The 15,239-nt window shown below is 53.2% G+C and overlaps 6 protein-coding genes across 6 annotated transcripts; 3 read left to right on the forward strand and 3 right to left on the reverse strand.

The window, feature by feature from the left end:
* Positions 1-211: 211 nt before the first annotated feature.
* ACET3X_008442 (uncharacterized protein) lies at positions 212-1,819 on the reverse strand (the record flags this gene model as incomplete). Its single annotated transcript, XM_069454615.1, has 1 exon — positions 212-1,819. One exon carries the CDS (start codon positions 1,817-1,819, stop codon positions 212-214), a length of 1,608 nt encoding a protein of 535 aa, XP_069304044.1.
* A 676-nt stretch (positions 1,820-2,495) lies between these two features.
* Positions 2,496-4,320, reverse strand: ACET3X_008443 (uncharacterized protein). The gene is made up of 2 exons (XM_069454617.1): positions 3,233-4,320; positions 2,496-3,183 (listed from the first exon to the last, which is right to left on the reverse strand). The coding sequence occupies exons 1-2, from the start codon at positions 4,065-4,067 to the stop codon at positions 2,702-2,704; spliced, it is 1,317 nt and encodes a 438-aa protein (XP_069304045.1). The 5' UTR covers positions 4,068-4,320; the 3' UTR covers positions 2,496-2,701.
* A 1,581-nt stretch (positions 4,321-5,901) lies between these two features.
* On the forward strand, positions 5,902-7,077 carry ACET3X_008444 (uncharacterized protein; the record flags this gene model as incomplete). The annotated part of the gene is made up of 1 exon (XM_069454618.1): positions 5,902-7,077. The coding sequence occupies one exon, from the start codon at positions 5,902-5,904 to the stop codon at positions 7,075-7,077; it is 1,176 nt and encodes a 391-aa protein (XP_069304046.1).
* Positions 7,078-7,897: 820 nt separating this feature from the next.
* Positions 7,898-12,980, forward strand: ACET3X_008445 (uncharacterized protein). Its single transcript, XM_069454619.1, has 3 exons — positions 7,898-8,419; positions 8,495-12,588; positions 12,642-12,980. The coding sequence occupies exons 1-2, from the start codon at positions 8,330-8,332 to the stop codon at positions 12,581-12,583; spliced, it is 4,179 nt and encodes a 1,392-aa protein (XP_069304047.1). The 5' UTR covers positions 7,898-8,329; the 3' UTR covers positions 12,584-12,588; positions 12,642-12,980.
* Positions 12,981-13,049: 69 nt separating this feature from the next.
* On the reverse strand, positions 13,050-14,013 carry ACET3X_008446 (uncharacterized protein). The gene is made up of 3 exons (XM_069454620.1): positions 13,705-14,013; positions 13,449-13,635; positions 13,050-13,388 (listed from the first exon to the last, which is right to left on the reverse strand). Exons 1-3 carry the CDS (start codon positions 14,005-14,007, stop codon positions 13,102-13,104), a joined length of 777 nt encoding a protein of 258 aa, XP_069304048.1. The 5' UTR covers positions 14,008-14,013; the 3' UTR covers positions 13,050-13,101.
* A 150-nt stretch (positions 14,014-14,163) lies between these two features.
* Positions 14,164-15,039, forward strand: ACET3X_008447 (uncharacterized protein; the record flags this gene model as incomplete). The annotated part of the gene is made up of 1 exon (XM_069454621.1): positions 14,164-15,039. The coding sequence occupies one exon, from the start codon at positions 14,164-14,166 to the stop codon at positions 15,037-15,039; it is 876 nt and encodes a 291-aa protein (XP_069304049.1).
* Positions 15,040-15,239: the final 200 nt, after the last annotated feature.

Raw genomic sequence — 15,239 nt, forward strand, 5'->3', positions numbered from 1 at the left:
GTATCCCGCTCGGTGTGTCCATTTGCAAAAGTGATGTCAAAATTCTGCACACACACACAGTGATACTGTGATGGGTAGTAGTTGATGCTATACGATACTATGTATGCGGTCTACGTTGCAAAGACTGAAACCAATCTGAAAGTCATCCAATCGTCAAACAGTGGTATACCAAACGCCAATATACGCCAAAGTCAAGCTCGTAGACGAGTATTTACATGCCCCAAGCGCCAGCGACGGCATTCAAAGCACCATCAACGGCCTCCTCCAAGGTCTCAACCCGCAGTCTGAGCGTGCGGTTCTCCTCTCGCTCCTTCGCCAGACGGCCCCACACAGCAGATTGTGCACCGCCCTGGCAGTTGGCGCATCCCCATCCACCTTTGGCGATGTCGACTTTGCCTTCTCGGGCCTTGTCGTATGTGCTTCCCCGTTGTAGCGATTGAGGCTTTCGGCCCTTGGGTGTGATGTCGTGAACATCGTTGTCGAGAATAGAGGAGCGGTCGGTACCGGTAGGACTGAGGCAGTTTCTTGAGAAGACGCTCGCAGCGTCGGTCTCGTTCTCCGACTCGAAACCAGAATCGACGCTGATTTCCGAGCCCGACACACGGTTGTGTCGACGGGCGGACTCCTGGCAAGAAGCGTGCTCACACTGTGGTGTTGCTCTGATGAGGGCTAGACTCCTCTTGCGAGCTGCCTCTTCTTCCTGACGAGCCTTCTTCTCAAACGCGAGGTCTTCCATAAGGACGCGCATCTGCTCGTCTTGCTCGGCTGCTCGCGCTGCCATTGTCTCCAGTTGCATCTTCAGGTGCCTTGCCCGTGTCTCGGCCTCGTCAAGCTCATCATCCTGTGCGCTCTGTTCGGCATGTGCATCTCCGAGGGCAGTAGAGAGTAGGCGGTAGGCGGTCTGGTAGCGAGAGAGGAGGGCTTCGGCGTTGGTGAGAAGGTCGTGGAAGGACGAAGGTGCTAGGGGATCGGCGGGTCCGTGTGGAAAAAGCGAGTGTGATATGTTCAAGTTGAGTAGCTCGTCGTCGGGGTTGTGGTATGTGGGCGACTGCTGTGGAGGGGGGACGGCGGCGTTCTTTTGTGTGGACAACAGCCATGCGAACTTGCTGCTAGCGGTGGGCTGGCTCGGTGCCTTGCTCGTGGTGTGAGTATCATCAGATCGCATGGGGCTCTGCGATGTGCCCCTCGTAAGGGAAGAGCCGCGGTTGAAGAGGTTGGTCATCATGTTACCCCTCTCCTGCTCTTCCTCCTCCTCCTCTTCCTCTTCGGACTCGGAGTCGTAGCTCTCTCCTGACTCGGAGCCGGAATCCGAATAGTCGTCCTGTGACTGGACACCTAGCTTGACGGGCGCAGAGGAGCCGCTGAACCAGTTCTGCAGTGCTCTGATTTTGGGCTGGCTAGCGCTGGACTCGATGGCGCCTCGCGAGGGGATGAAGCTTGCCAGAGACTTGGTAGGTGAAGATGCTCTTGAAGTATGCTGTTGAATGGTCGATGTTGCGCGATTGAAGTTGTCGAAGATGGTGCCGGTCAAGGTGCGCTGATGACTAGTGCGGCCAGTCCTAGGGAAGTCCTCTAGTGGGGAAGGCGCATGTGGGTCATATGCAGTTGCAGTAGTGGGTGTTAAAGCGGAAGGTGGTGGTTGAAGTCCGGTGATGTCCACGTCGTCGAAAGTGTTCCGTTGTTGGCTGACGACGGGCGCAGACTGCTTGCGAGTGTGGTATGACGGCGCTTTTACGCCGCTATGTGGCGAGCTATGGGTTGCATAAGGGGCCTGAGGCGGCTGTTGCAGCTCCAAGTCCTGAGGGGCGTGGCGGCTCATTCCAAACTACTGCCGCTAGACGTCCGGTCCCGGGATTGCAAGACGGTACGCTATCTGGCCGTCGAGAACTGTACCACTCGCCCACCGATCTGTCGAGCAGACGGATCGAGATGGGTGAAACGCGAAAGCACTTCTGTCCTTGCTGCTCGGCGGGGCGGGTGCTGAGGGTAACCCGACCAACACGATCAATTTATCGATAAGCCTCGAGGAACGAGAGTCGCGGGGAAGAAGGTAAAGCGGAGGTCAACGAGCGTCTGGTGGTAGAATGTGTAAAATATGCAATGCGAAAGTGGACTGCAGATGTGGTGTACCAACGGGCCAAAAAAAAGAGGGCTCAAAGTTTCGTCGAGCAAAAGGGCGAGGTTTTGTCCTCGATGGCTGTTTCGTGTGGTTGGCAGGAAACAGCGTGGCAGGGAAGCCAGATTTTGTGAGGCTGGGAGGGCTAGCGGCCCCGTCATGTACGCAACGCACACCGCAACACGTAGCCGTTGTCGCTTAAAGAAGCCAATGGCCCCTTGCGAATCGCCTTGGTCTAATGCAAGACCAGCTGTAAGATGCACTCGACCCTGCTTTCCACCCGTTCTGTTTGTGTTTGTGTTTCAAAACATTTCGTCGTGCAACTTTAGCGCACGGCTAGTACGCGTGGTAATCAGCAGCGAAGACCTCTCCAGAGAAACTCTTTCAATAACAGAGGCTTCACAAGTTACGACGCTAGTTGCATGTCTCCTGTGGATTGTTGCATCATACATCCGCCTCCTCAATCAGTGGGCTGCCTACACCACTCGCCCACTGCACTACCCCACTAAAGTTCACACCGAATAATGGCGTACCCTGAAAAAGTTCACCGCATCTTCTTGTGCCTAGACCTACATTGCAGTTACTCTACTTCTGCATGAGCAGGTGAGCATCTTCTGACGTTCCCCAACGCTCAGTCCCGTCTTCGGGCAATACAACCCATGGCGCTTTCTCTTTCAAAAATATATGCTTCACAACCTTGGGTGCCACCTCAGTCTTGAGACTTTCCAGATCGACTGTGGCCATGCACAGCCCCATTCCGTCGGGATCAGATGTGTAAACCATGGATATTGGCGCACCGCAACCTGAGCAAAAGGTTCGTTCCGCAACGTCCGATAGTCTTAGAACCTGACGCGTATCCGAATGGCTGAAGGAAAGACTGTCTCGGGGGACATGGATAAATGGGAGGAAGCCAGAGCCCGATACTTGCTGGCATGTGCGGCAATGACACAGCGTGATATCGGACGGTGGAGCACTCGATGTGTACTGCACCCCACCGCAACGGCATCCGCCCTTGAAGACAACATCGTCTTGAATGGCTTGCGGTACATACCTCGTGCCGTCTGCAGCTACACACCATGTTAGCTCGGTGTCAATACACCGCTATGGCTTACTTACGTCTTCTTGCAATACCGAGGAAAACAGAGTCAATTTCCTCAATCTTGCCATCTATCGCCAACTTTTCCCATTCCTCTTTGTAAATGCCTTGCGCCTTTCTTCGGATGTCGTTATTCGCAAACGTTCGCGCAACGTCCTTGACAATCACGTTTTCGACGAAGAAATCGTCCCATTGCTCCATTTCGTAGAAACGTCTGCCATATCCAGCTTGGTTCTCGACTGTGAAAATTTGGTCTACCTCCAACCCCGCTGACTCTAGCATCTGCTTCAAGGTATCCTCCGATTTACTCCATGATCGATTGTATGGAATCGGAAGCTCCAATCTGCGAGCTACCCTCTCAAGAACCATGTCGGAAATCAAGTTCCTTGGATGTGTCGCATCCATTGCAATAACCCCTCCAGGCTTCAGGAACTCTGTCCAGTGCTCGATAGCAGCCTTTGCATCGGGGAACAAGACTAGGGCAGAAGCCACTGTTATGACGTCAAACTGCTTTCCCCTGAGCTCTTCCGTTTCGTCCAGATGTAAAGCGTCGCCCTTGAGGAAAGTTGTGTTTGCATATTTGTCGCCTCCTTGAGTCTTCCTGTGAGCAGCGACTGCGAGCATACCAGGGGTGACATCAACTCCGACAACATGCCCTTGCGGCCCTACTGCCTCTGATTCGCGAAAAGTCAGTAACCCTGTGCCGCATGCCAAATCCAGTACTTGTTGGCCTGGTTGTATGTCGAGGTGGGAGATGAATCGCCTCGTAAAGTCGTTGTGCCAGGTAGCATCATAATCCCAGGACTTCGAGTCATAGAATCGGATAGCATCCGCCGCTTGTCTTTCGCTCGACATTCTGAGTGATTTCGAATTATCAATCGTTGGAGAGTCGGAAGGTCTCTTCAGATATGTTGGTTTTGGTTCTGTACATGGATAGGGCGTAGAGGCGACTGACCAATGAGCGGCAGCTTGGTCAGCTTGACTTGCTTTGGATGTGTCCAGTCAAACTTTAGCATGTGCTTCCTTCTCTTCTTACCGGTGATGACGCAAACTTGCCGACAGTAAAATCCTGAATACTATTGCGCACATTTGGGTTTATAGCTTCCCCCAAGGTTTCGTGAGCGTTGCTGAAACTCCCGTGATGCCGCAAGAGGGGTGCCGAAGCTGTGAACCACTTAGGCTGCAGTTGGTAAAGCGCGGGTGACTAGCCAGCCCCTCCTGCTCTTTCCGAACTCCACGGTGCAGCTCTTCTTTCCTCTTCCTCAATATTACACATGACTCGGATCTCCATCTAACTACTTTGGTGCGCGTCTCTACATGAAGCCGTTCTCAATAGCAGGATCAACCACTGTAGGCTTGTCGGCAGTCTAGAAACGAAATGACCGTAGTTCACGCGGGCGGTGTCGGCTTCCAGGTTCATCGTTATCGACTGTTATCGACTTCATGACGCTGCTGCTCACCCAGCCAGGGGCGACTATGAGATATGGATTGTGCAACTTCACCACCAGCGTTCTGATCTGCTAGGGGCATGTAATCCAGGCACTATGTTGCAAACCTCAAACCAGACATGGAGTGCAATACCGATCCTTGCAACTCACCATATGCCGTGTAGACGCTGTGAAACCAGGCCATGTCCCTACCACGACATAGCCCTCTCGGCAATAGAACGAATGCGTCCAAACTACCAGCTCATTACACACGAGGAAATCCCCGAACAACAGATAGACGAGACAAGTAACAACAAGCTTCTGCGCAGGACACATCAAGGCTTCACGAAGCTAGAAGGGTGTCGATCATATACTACCGGGTGAACTTGCGTGGTGACGAACAGGCTAAACGGCACTTCAACAAGTGCCCCACTGCACCCCGCAACGTGGGGAAGCATGTAGAGCCGCCATCGCGGTGTTAATATCCGTTGAACGGTCGAACAAGGGCTTCTAGAGTGCATATACCTTCCTATGCCCAATTGATCGTCATGTTCTGACGAGGTCCATTTGGAAATTCTGGAACAGCATTCGCTACAATACGCCATGCCCACACCAGCCTACAATACCCGGATCTGAACATAGACGAAGTGGTCACGTTCTGTTTTGGGGACATGACAGGCCAAGGGCGTTATAGTGTGAGGCGGTTTCCTCACGGCTCAAGGGAGCTTTTGCACGCCAATCGACGGTACTGATTATACAAATCACGAACAGATTTTCCATCAATAAATCATCAACGCAGGGTAAAGTTGTACTCTATGACGACAGCAGTACCGCGATTGTCTGGGTGGGTTACCTGGAAAGCATCGAAGGTCCAACACTGCTCATGTTGAACTAAATCGATGATATGAAGAGAAGGCCATATCAGCTTTTGTGAGCCTGGAGTGTAAAGCACGAACATATGGAGTAAAACGATGCTATTCATATGCAATGGTTCCGAGCATACACCGTTCTGTCGTGATGGCTTTTGCTCCACAAGTACGTGGCGAAAGTAGAGGAGACCAGCATGAGCCAAGGCGTGTTGCCCTGATTGACCCGTAGTCACGCTACGAAATACACTTTGTCATCTCCACGGGTTCATTTAGTGGCTATATTTCGCCGCGGGAACTCGGAATGCTTGTGGAGACCACAATCACTATATAAGGGTTAGGAGTACCTCAGCAACCATCGTCCTCCAGTGTCTCGAGTAGCTAAATCCGCCCAACATGAAATACTCACTCGTGCTTCCGTTTCTTGCTACGACCATCCTTGCGGCGCCGGCCATTGAACAACGCCAGGACGCCACATGCACTGTTCCGACTACCTTCCCTACTACCGCCAACGCGAAGTTGCCAAACCCTTTCAAGTTCTTCGACGGAAGGGCTGTTGCCACCAAAGCGGACTTCGCCTGCAAGAACAAGGAGGTTAGTGCTGCTATACAGGCACAAGAACTTGGCGATTTCCCCAAGAAGCCATCAAGCGTTACGGCTACCTTCTCTGGATCCTCGCTCTCCATTACCTCAACCGAGGGCGGAAAGTCGGTTACCTTCTCGGTCTCTATCAAGAAGCCTAGCGGAACCGGACCTTTCCCAGCCATCATCGCATACGGCGCTGCCAGTATCCCTGTTCCCAGCAATGTTGCGACAATCACCTTCAACAACGATGAAATCGGTCAGCAACAGGGTGGTAGCAGCCGCGGAAGGGGCAAATTCTTTGACTTGTACGGTTCCAGCCACAGTGCTGGTGCTCTCACCGCCTGGGCATGGGGTGTTGACCGTATCATTGACGCTCTCGAGGCGACTCCCAGTGCTGGTATCGACCCGAAGCGCGTCGGTGTGACTGGTTGCTCTCGCAACGGTAAGGGTGCTTTCGTTGCCGCTGCGCTTGTTGACCGCATTGCTCTGGGTCTTCCTCAGGAGTCTGGCTCTGGTGGTGCTGCCTGCTGGCGCATCTCCGACTCTGAGAAAGCCAAGGGAAAGAACATTCAGACCTCGAGCCAGATCGTCGGTGAGAACGTATGGTTCTCCACGAGGTTCAACTCGTTCAGCACCAAGTCCAACACCCTCGCCACCGACCATCATCAACTCGCTGGTATGGTTGCCCCACGTGGTCTGCTCGTCATCGAGAACGAGATTGACTGGCTTGGCCCTGTATCCACCACCGCTTGTATGAAGGCCGGTCGCCTCATTTACAAGGCTCTTGGTGTACCTGACAACATGGGCTTCACAGGCTCCGGCAACCACAACCATTGCCAGTTTCCATCCAACCAGCAGGCTGAACTTACTGCGTTCATCAACAAATTCTTGCTCGGCCAGAGCTCGAACACTGCCAACATCGAGAAGGGCCCATCAGGCGCCGACGCGGCGACGTACATTGACTGGACTGCTCCCACGCTCACTTAGGACTAGAACCTCGTGGTATGGATTTGGGAAAAGATGAGTACTGAGTAAGGCTTCGACATGTACATAGTTAGCAACGAGTTGGTAGCCAAATGATTATTTGCCAGAATTATGACTCTGTGGACATCAACCCTGGCTGTTCATCTGGTACCGAGGGGCCCAACTTTACAAGTGTTAAGATAGATGACCGTGCGAGTAAAGTGTGACATTTGGCCAGACGAGATTCAGTGGACACTCAAGTGAAAAACTATCCGGTGGCCTCGCTGTTAGATCGCTATGTACACAGTAGAGCGCTATGGACGGGCTGGAGCGCGCGCTGAGAGCCTCCCACCGCCATTCAGCGCGGGTCCAGAAATCTCACCACCAAAGGCCTTTTCGCCTGATAGAGCCGCTGTAGTGGACACAGAGTTAGGGGAAGGCGCGTAGGATTCCGAAAAGGTATTATGTACAAGCCGTAGCAGTGGGACTAGGCTGGGGAGGAAAGTGAGACAGGTTTGATGTTCGCTGGACCGTAGTAGCAGGTTTGGAGGGGTCGTTGGACGTGGCACGCACTCCACTCGTTCCTCCGCCTCCGATGCGGTGGCTTATTGCGGCACTAGTCCACGTCAAGCGCGTTGTTTATCTCCCTACCCCACAGCACAACGGCTCTTACAGTGAAGGCTCACGAATGCGACTGGGGAAGAGTGAAGAATTGCAGCAAGGAGACGACGCCCGCGCTGATTGGCCCAGCCCCAATTGAGCCGTCACATGATCGTGCCAAGCGGTTTAGCGCGCTAACTCGTTTGCGCGAACAACGCTCAGGCTAGAGTGGACGTCCGCAGACGTCCAACACCACCCATCCCGATATCACGAAGACTTGCGCCCGCATCTCGCCATCCCCGCAACACGCTGTCCACGACGCGTATAGCGGTTGCCGACGCTCTTCGAGCGCGTCTGCGCCTTTGCCACCCCCCTCACCGAAATTGCGCGCTCCCCCTTCAGCCTCACCACACAACGCGACTCTGTCAACGGCGGACCCCCGAAGGTCTTTCATCGGCTTCATCGACCAAAGGGCCTCCACCACCACGCCGCCCCACGATAATGTCATAGAAGCGCTGCACGCGCCCCCAAATCGCCCACGACTGTCTTTCCCTCTTAATTGCGCGATCTTCCACCACCCAGACCCCGTACGGCGACCGCGTTCGAGCGTGGATATCCCGTCTCTTGGCTGTTTACTGCGCACCATAACCACCACCACCACTGAACCACCATCACCATGGCGTCGGTTCAACCCAACTCGGAAATGCCTGGGCAGGCACCCCTTGCCGCAAACATCACGCGAGAGCAGATTCAACATGTCTTCCAGGTACGTACCTTTCTGCGCTTTTTGCGCCACTAGACATAGCCCAAGCATAGCAACATCACTAACAACATCCTCCAGCGCTATACCGCGATGAAGCAACAAGGCGTACCCGAGACCAACCCCGAGTTCATCAAGGCGCGCAACCTTCTCACCATGGTGCAGAAGCAGAACCAGTTCCAGCAACAGCAGAAGATGCTGCGACAACAGCAGATGCAGCGCCAACAGGGCCAGATGGATCCTCAGGCTGCTCAGCAAAACGGCGCCGGCATGGCCATGTCAAACGGCACCAAGCCTGCTGCTCCTGCTGATGGCAAGGTCGCTACGCCTGCGCCTGCTTCTAGTGGTCCTTCATCTACAGTGCAAATTGCGACTGCTAGTGGGCAAGCTCCTTCTTCAGATGGTCAGACTCCCACATCGGCCACCAGTGGCTCAATGGCGCTGTCCAAGGACCAGCTGCTTATGCTACGTGCTCAAATCGGAGCATTCAAACACCTCTCCAAGGGTCTGCCGTTGCCCACCAACATGCAGCAGCAGATCTTCGGTCACCACCAAGCCAAAAAGCCCCAGAATGCTGCCGAGGCTGTAGCTGCTGCTTCCCAGATGCTCGATAATGCCACCCGCGCAGGCAGCACCCCGGGCGCAACTGGTGGCGCGGTACAGGAAACTCGAACCTTGCCTCGTCTTCCAGACACGTTCATCGATCCTTGGAGCAGCGAAGCTTTCCGCGATGTAAATTACATATCTCACACCCAGCGCAAAAACCGACCGTACCTCGCGACGATCATGCCTCAGGGTGTGGACATCGATGCAGTCCAGGAGAGCATGGCGGAGATGCGCAAGGAGCGCGAAATCCTACTCTACAACCGACTCACAGCAAGAAAGGCCGAGTTGGAGAAGGTCCACGCGAACATTGGTTCCTGGGATACCAGCAAGACCGATACGCCTGAAGACGACGGAAAGGTCAAACTGGCTCTGGTCATCGAGCAGAAGAAGCTCAACCTACTTGAGAAGCAGCGCAAGCTGCGGAGAGAGATTGCCCAGCAAATGATTCATGCTGACAACCTTGCCATGACAGCAAACCGAACAGTATACCGACGCCTTAAGAAGCAATCGATGCGCGAAGCCCGTCTTACCGAGAAGCTAGAGAAGCAACAACGCGATGCACGCGAGACCAAGGAGAAGAAGAAGCATCACGAGTTCATCGATGCTATCCGCAAGCACCGCACAGAGTTGCAGGAAGCTGGCGCCGCTCAGCGCATGCGTCTGCAGAAGCTCGGCCGTACCATGATCACAACACACCAGAACATCGAGAAGGAAGAGCAGAAGCGTATTGAGCGAACCGCCAAGCAGCGTCTGCAGGCTCTCAAGTCCAACGACGAAGAGACCTACCTCAAACTTTTGGGCCAAGCCAAGGATACTCGTATTTCGCACTTGCTCAAGCAGACGGATGGCTTCTTGAAGCAGCTCGCCGACTCCGTCAAGGCACAACAACGATCTGCAAACAACTCATACGAGCCGGAGGAGCCGGAAGAGGAGAGCGACACCGAGTCTGGTGACGAAGACCGCCCGGGCAAGAAGAAGACCGACTACTACGAGATTGCTCATCGCGTCAAGGAGGAGGTTACACAACAGGCCTCCAACTTGGTTGGAGGTACCTTGAAGGAGTACCAGCTGAAGGGTCTGCAGTGGATGATATCCCTGTACAACAATAACCTGAACGGTATCCTTGCAGACGAAATGGGTCTTGGAAAGACTATCCAGACCATCAGTTTGATTACATACCTCATCGAGAAGAAGCGACAACCAGGACCTTATTTGGTCATTGTCCCGCTTAGTACGCTTACCAACTGGACCAACGAGTTCGAGAAGTGGGCACCGAGCGTTACCAAAATTGTCTACAAGGGTCCTCCCAACTCACGTAAACAATACCAACAGCAGATCCGCTGGGGCCAATTCCAGGTTCTCCTCACAACGTACGAATTCATCATCAAAGACAGGCCAGTTCTCAGCAAGATCAAGTGGGTGCACATGATTGTTGACGAGGGTCACCGTATGAAGAACGCCGGTTCAAAGCTCAGCATGACCATCACACAGTACTACACGACGCGTTATCGTCTCATTCTTACCGGTACCCCACTGCAGAACAATCTTACGGAACTGTGGGCTATGCTGAACTTCGTCCTTCCTACCATCTTCAAGTCGGCCACTTCCTTCGACGAGTGGTTCAACACTCCCTTTGCAAACACTGGAGGTCAAGATAAGATGGAGCTTACTGAAGAAGAGCAGTTGCTCGTCATTCGTCGTCTCCACAAGGTTCTTAGGCCTTTCTTGCTCCGTCGTCTCAAGCGCGATGTCGAGAAGGATCTTCCCGACAAGACCGAGCGTGTGATCAAGTGCAACTTCTCAACCCTCCAAGCGAAGCTGTACAAGCAACTTGTCACACACAACCGACTTATGGTCAGCGACGGCAAGGGCGGAAAGACTGGTATGCGCGGATTGAGCAATATGCTGATGCAGTTGCGTAAGCTGTGCAATCATCCATTCGTATTCGAAGAGGTCGAGGACGTCATGAATCCGACCAAGGGTACCAACGATCTTCTGTGGCGTGCAGCTGGCAAGTTTGAATTGCTTGACCGAATTCTGCCCAAGTTTCAAGCCACCGGTCATCGTGTCCTTATGTTCTTCCAGATGACGCAGATTATGAACATCATGGAGGACTACTTGCGGTTACGAGGTATGATGTACCTGCGTCTGGACGGAGCAACCAAAGCGGATGATCGATCTGATCTTCTGAGGCTCTTCAACGCTCCCGACTCACCATACTTCTGCTTCCTGCTATCCACGCGTGCCGGTGGTCTTGGACTGAACCTTCAAACTGCCGATACTGTCATCATCTACGACTCTGATTGGAATCCTCACCAGGATTTGCAAGCACAGGATCGTGCCCACCGTATTGGTCAGAAGAATGAGGTCCGCATTCTGCGTCTTATTACCTCCAACTCTGTTGAGGAGAAGATTCTCGAGCGAGCCAACTACAAGCTGGACATGGACGGCAAGGTTATTCAAGCTGGTAAATTCGACAACAAGTCCAAGGACGATGAGCGAGATGCCATGTTGCGAATCATGTTGGAGTCTGCTGAAGCTGCCGAAAGCCTTGAACAGGAAGAGATGGACGATGACGACCTGAACCAGATCATGATGCGACACGAGCACGAGCTGATAACTTTCCAAGAGATGGACAAAAAGCGCTTGGCTGAAGATCCATATGGTCCAGGCAAACCGCTTGGTCGCTTGATCGGCGAGAGTGAGTTGCCAGACATCTACCTGAACGAGGAGGCTCCCATTGTTGACGAAAAGGACGACACACCTGCTGGTCGTGGTGCTCGAGAGCGTACTCGCGTCAAGTATGATGACGGTCTTACCGAGGAGCAGTGGTTGGAGGCTGTCGATAACGATGAAGATACCATTGAAGCTGCTATCGCCCGCAAAGAAGCCAAGGTAGCCAAGCGGGGTAGGAACAAGAGCGGAAGAGTAGGTGAAGAGGATTCGCCTGCGCCATCACGCGCCAGCTCGGAGGAACCCATGCCGAAGAAGCGAGGCCGCAAACCCAAGGCTGAGAAGCGCAAAGCCGACGAAGCCTCTCTTGATGCCGACCTTGCACCTCGCAAGCGTGGCCGCCCCGCTCCAGCCAAGGATATGCTACACCCTGACCAGAGAGCGTCGCTTCAGAAGGTCGTTAATGTCGTCTACGAAGCTCTCAACGACCTGGAAGAAGAGTCGCAAGATCCCAACATCCCCAATCGCGGTATCATCGACCCATTTATCGAGCTGCCAGACAAGTGGGATTACCCAGACTACTACCAGCTGATCAAGAATCCCATCTGTATGAAGCAGATTGAGAAGAAGATCAACAAGAAGGAGTACCAGTCTGTGAAACAATTCCGTCAGGACCTGGGCTTGCTGTGCAATAACTGCCGCACATACAACGAGGACACGTCACTGCTCTTCCAAGATGCCAATCTAATAGAGCAGACTGCGCTCGACAAGCTCCGGGAAGCGACGGCAGAGTTTCCGGAGTGGCAAGATTACGATGATGGTGGTAGTGTGCACGGTGGTGGTATGAGCACCATGACAAGTGCGGTTGGTACACCACGGGCCGGTGTCTGAAGAAGGTAGGTTGCAGCGTTGAAGGTTGTTTTTTGGGGGTTTCCACTAACAGCGATAGATGAGAACATATGTCTTCAGAACACGACGCTTAATCGACGACATGGTTTGATCGGCGTAGCATTGAACCACCTTACATCTTCTCCACATGTAGTTTTTGTCCTCCTGTACAACTTGCAAGACCTGGAGGGAGATTGGAGAGGCTTAATTCCAGGCATTTTATTGCGCGCGCGCTGCACGTTGTTCCTCGCTCTCATAGTATTTTGCGGCGAGTTCCCATGGTTCTAAGATGCTTGATTGAGTAACACGATTCTGGGGTTAAGGGGTTTTCTTCTTCAGTGGGAGTTTGATGCATGCATGGCTACTGTAGCTAGAGCGGGCTTAGTTTTAGCTCGCCTTTGATAAAAAGGCAGTTTGATGTTCATAGAGAACGAAGAAATGCAACAGTTTGCATTGTTTAGTTTTTTTTAGGTGTCTCATGTGTCTCATAGCCGTCTATGATAGCCATGTAGTCTCGTCATTCATGCTTGCTCTGCATTCCACTTGACACAATCTTGGAATTTGACGCCTGACCCGCCAAAGATGTCCAAGGCGCTACCGATGGTCAGGTCAACCTTGCCCTTGCTCAACTTCTTCACCAGTTCTAGATCTTCGAGTGAACGACCTCCACCAGCGTATGTGACGGGTATGCTGCACCACTCTGCCAGCTTGATAACAAGTTCATGGTCAATACCGCGTTGTAGACCTTCGACATCGGCGGCGTGGATGAGAAACTCGCAGCAGTGCGGTTCAAGGAGGGATATCGATTCTACACATGTATGTCAGCCACTTTTCAGGGGACAAGAAAATCCATATTGGGTGCATATACCCTGATTTAGCTCAAAGTCGGTGATGGTCTGCCACTTGTTCGTCGCAACGAACCATTTTTCGTCTTTCTTTCGGCACGAAAGGTCAATAACGAGTTTGGTTTTATCGTTGCCGATGGCTTGGAGGACGGCTTGCAGGCGGTCCATGGAGAAGGTAGATGAGGGAAAGAGGTACGATGTTATGATCACCTACTGCGCTTCGATTAGCCTACTTTCTTATTCCTAGTCGTGAATGCCGTATAATCGTGTGAAGCTCACCTTGTCCGCACCTCTCTCAATCCACTCGGCTGCGTTCTTCTCAGTGATTCCTCCACCGACTTGCATGCCGCCTTTCCACGCTTCCAATGCGTCTTGGGCTGCTTGGTCGTTTCCAGGACCGAGCATTATGACATGTGCGCCTGTCAAGCCATGTTGTTTGTACAGGTCGGCATAGAAGGCGGATGGATGTTCCGAGGTCCAGTTTGTCTTTAGTACGTCGGGGGTTGTGGTGTTGAGCGTGCCGCCGACGATTTGCTTGACGCTCCCGGCGTGCAGGTCTATACAAGGACGAAAGCGCGTCATTGTGTAATTTACAGGAGTGCGCTGCGTGCAGAAGGATGTTGCGGGGGAGGGGCTGCGTGAAAGACGGGAGGGTCCGAGCGAACAATTGGCGCTAATAATTTCCCATGTCGAACTTTTGGATGGCCCGTCTTGCGCGCTCAACACCACGACGCAACCATGGCGCCCGCACTCGGAAAACGGAAGCGCGTAACGCGCGCAGAACTCGAGCAGCCGTCGCGATCTCCTTCTCCTTCTTCAGGCTCCGGCGAAGACTCTGGCGCCGAAGACCTCCAGGCGATATTTCGGCGCGCATTCGAAGCAAAGTTCAAGCCTCTGCCCGTAGAGCCCAAGAAACCCAAGATAGAGGAAACACCCGTACAAGAAGAACCAGAAGACGAAGAATCAGACTGGTCAGGCATAAGCGACAACGAGAATGGCGTCGAAGTCATCGAGTACCAAGATCCACACCGGGAACTTGATGAGACTGAACGGGCCGAGATGAAAGCCTTCATGTCGTCGAAACCACCTACCTCGGCATCCGCGTCCTCGAAGAATGCAAAACCCAAGAAGAGGCAGGACGACACCGACTCCAACGAAACCATCAATCTGAAAAACGACATGGCGCTCCAGAAACTTCTTCGCGAATCACACCTTCTCTCCGCGTCCTCATCCGGTACCTCGACACCCACGCTCACCACCACGGGTGTCGCACGCCACAAGTCGCAAGACCTGCACCTCCAAGCCCTCGGCGCCAAAGGCTCAATCTTCACGCAGAAGAAAATGCCAATGGCACAGCGGAAACACATGATAGACAAGGCACGAACGACGGAAGAGAAGAGGCGGAGGGAGGCCAGGGAGGCTGGCATTGTTCTAGAGAGGGAAAATAGAGTCGCCAAGAAGGCGCCCGAAAAGAAGAGGGAGAGGGGAGTGGGAGGACCCAGTATAGGAAAGTTCAGGGGCGGTACACTGAGTTTGAGTAAGAAGGATGTGCAGAGTATCACGGGTGGTGGGGGTTCCAAGGGAAAGACCAAGGGCAAGAAGGGGCGGAGATGAGAATGAGGACGTTGAGATACCCAATATGAATTATGCGACTCGAGTCGAGATGCCCCAACACGCACGTATTCAGAGACTAGCTGTTATGCACGGCGTGTCACGAAGCTTGTTCATCAAGTGCCTTGAGGCGCTTTCGCAAGGACCTGCCTTGACTTCCTAGAAGACTTTCCAGCGGTCGCAGATGAGACGAGTCTCCCTGT

This window comes from Alternaria dauci, chromosome 8 (assembly GCF_042100115.1).
Source record: "Alternaria dauci strain A2016 chromosome 8, whole genome shotgun sequence".
In the NCBI taxonomy this organism is placed as follows: Eukaryota; Fungi; Ascomycota; class Dothideomycetes; order Pleosporales; family Pleosporaceae; genus Alternaria; species Alternaria dauci.

Excerpts from the sequence above, each read along its gene's own strand:
- ACET3X_008445 (XM_069454619.1), top strand. The coding sequence starts at position 8,330 with ATGGCGTCGGTTCAACCCAACTCGGAAATGCCTGGGCAGGCACCCCTT. Across the intron at positions 8,420-8,494 it reads AGATTCAACATGTCTTCCAG|CGCTATACCGCGATGAAGCA; the intron begins GTACGTACCTTT and ends AACATCCTCCAG.
- ACET3X_008443 (XM_069454617.1), bottom strand. The coding sequence starts at position 4,067 with ATGTCGAGCGAAAGACAAGCGGCGGATGCTATCCGATTCTATGACTCG. Across the intron at positions 3,184-3,232 it reads CCTCGGTATTGCAAGAAGAC|CTGCAGACGGCACGAGGTAT; the intron begins GTAAGTAAGCCA and ends CATGGTGTGTAG.
- ACET3X_008446 (XM_069454620.1), bottom strand. The coding sequence starts at position 14,007 with ATGACGCGCTTTCGTCCTTGTATAGACCTGCACGCCGGGAGCGTCAAG. Across the intron at positions 13,636-13,704 it reads TTGAGAGAGGTGCGGACAAG|GTGATCATAACATCGTACCT; the intron begins GTGAGCTTCACA and ends GAAGCGCAGTAG. Across the intron at positions 13,389-13,448 it reads CGACTTTGAGCTAAATCAGG|AATCGATATCCCTCCTTGAA; the intron begins GTATATGCACCC and ends ATACATGTGTAG.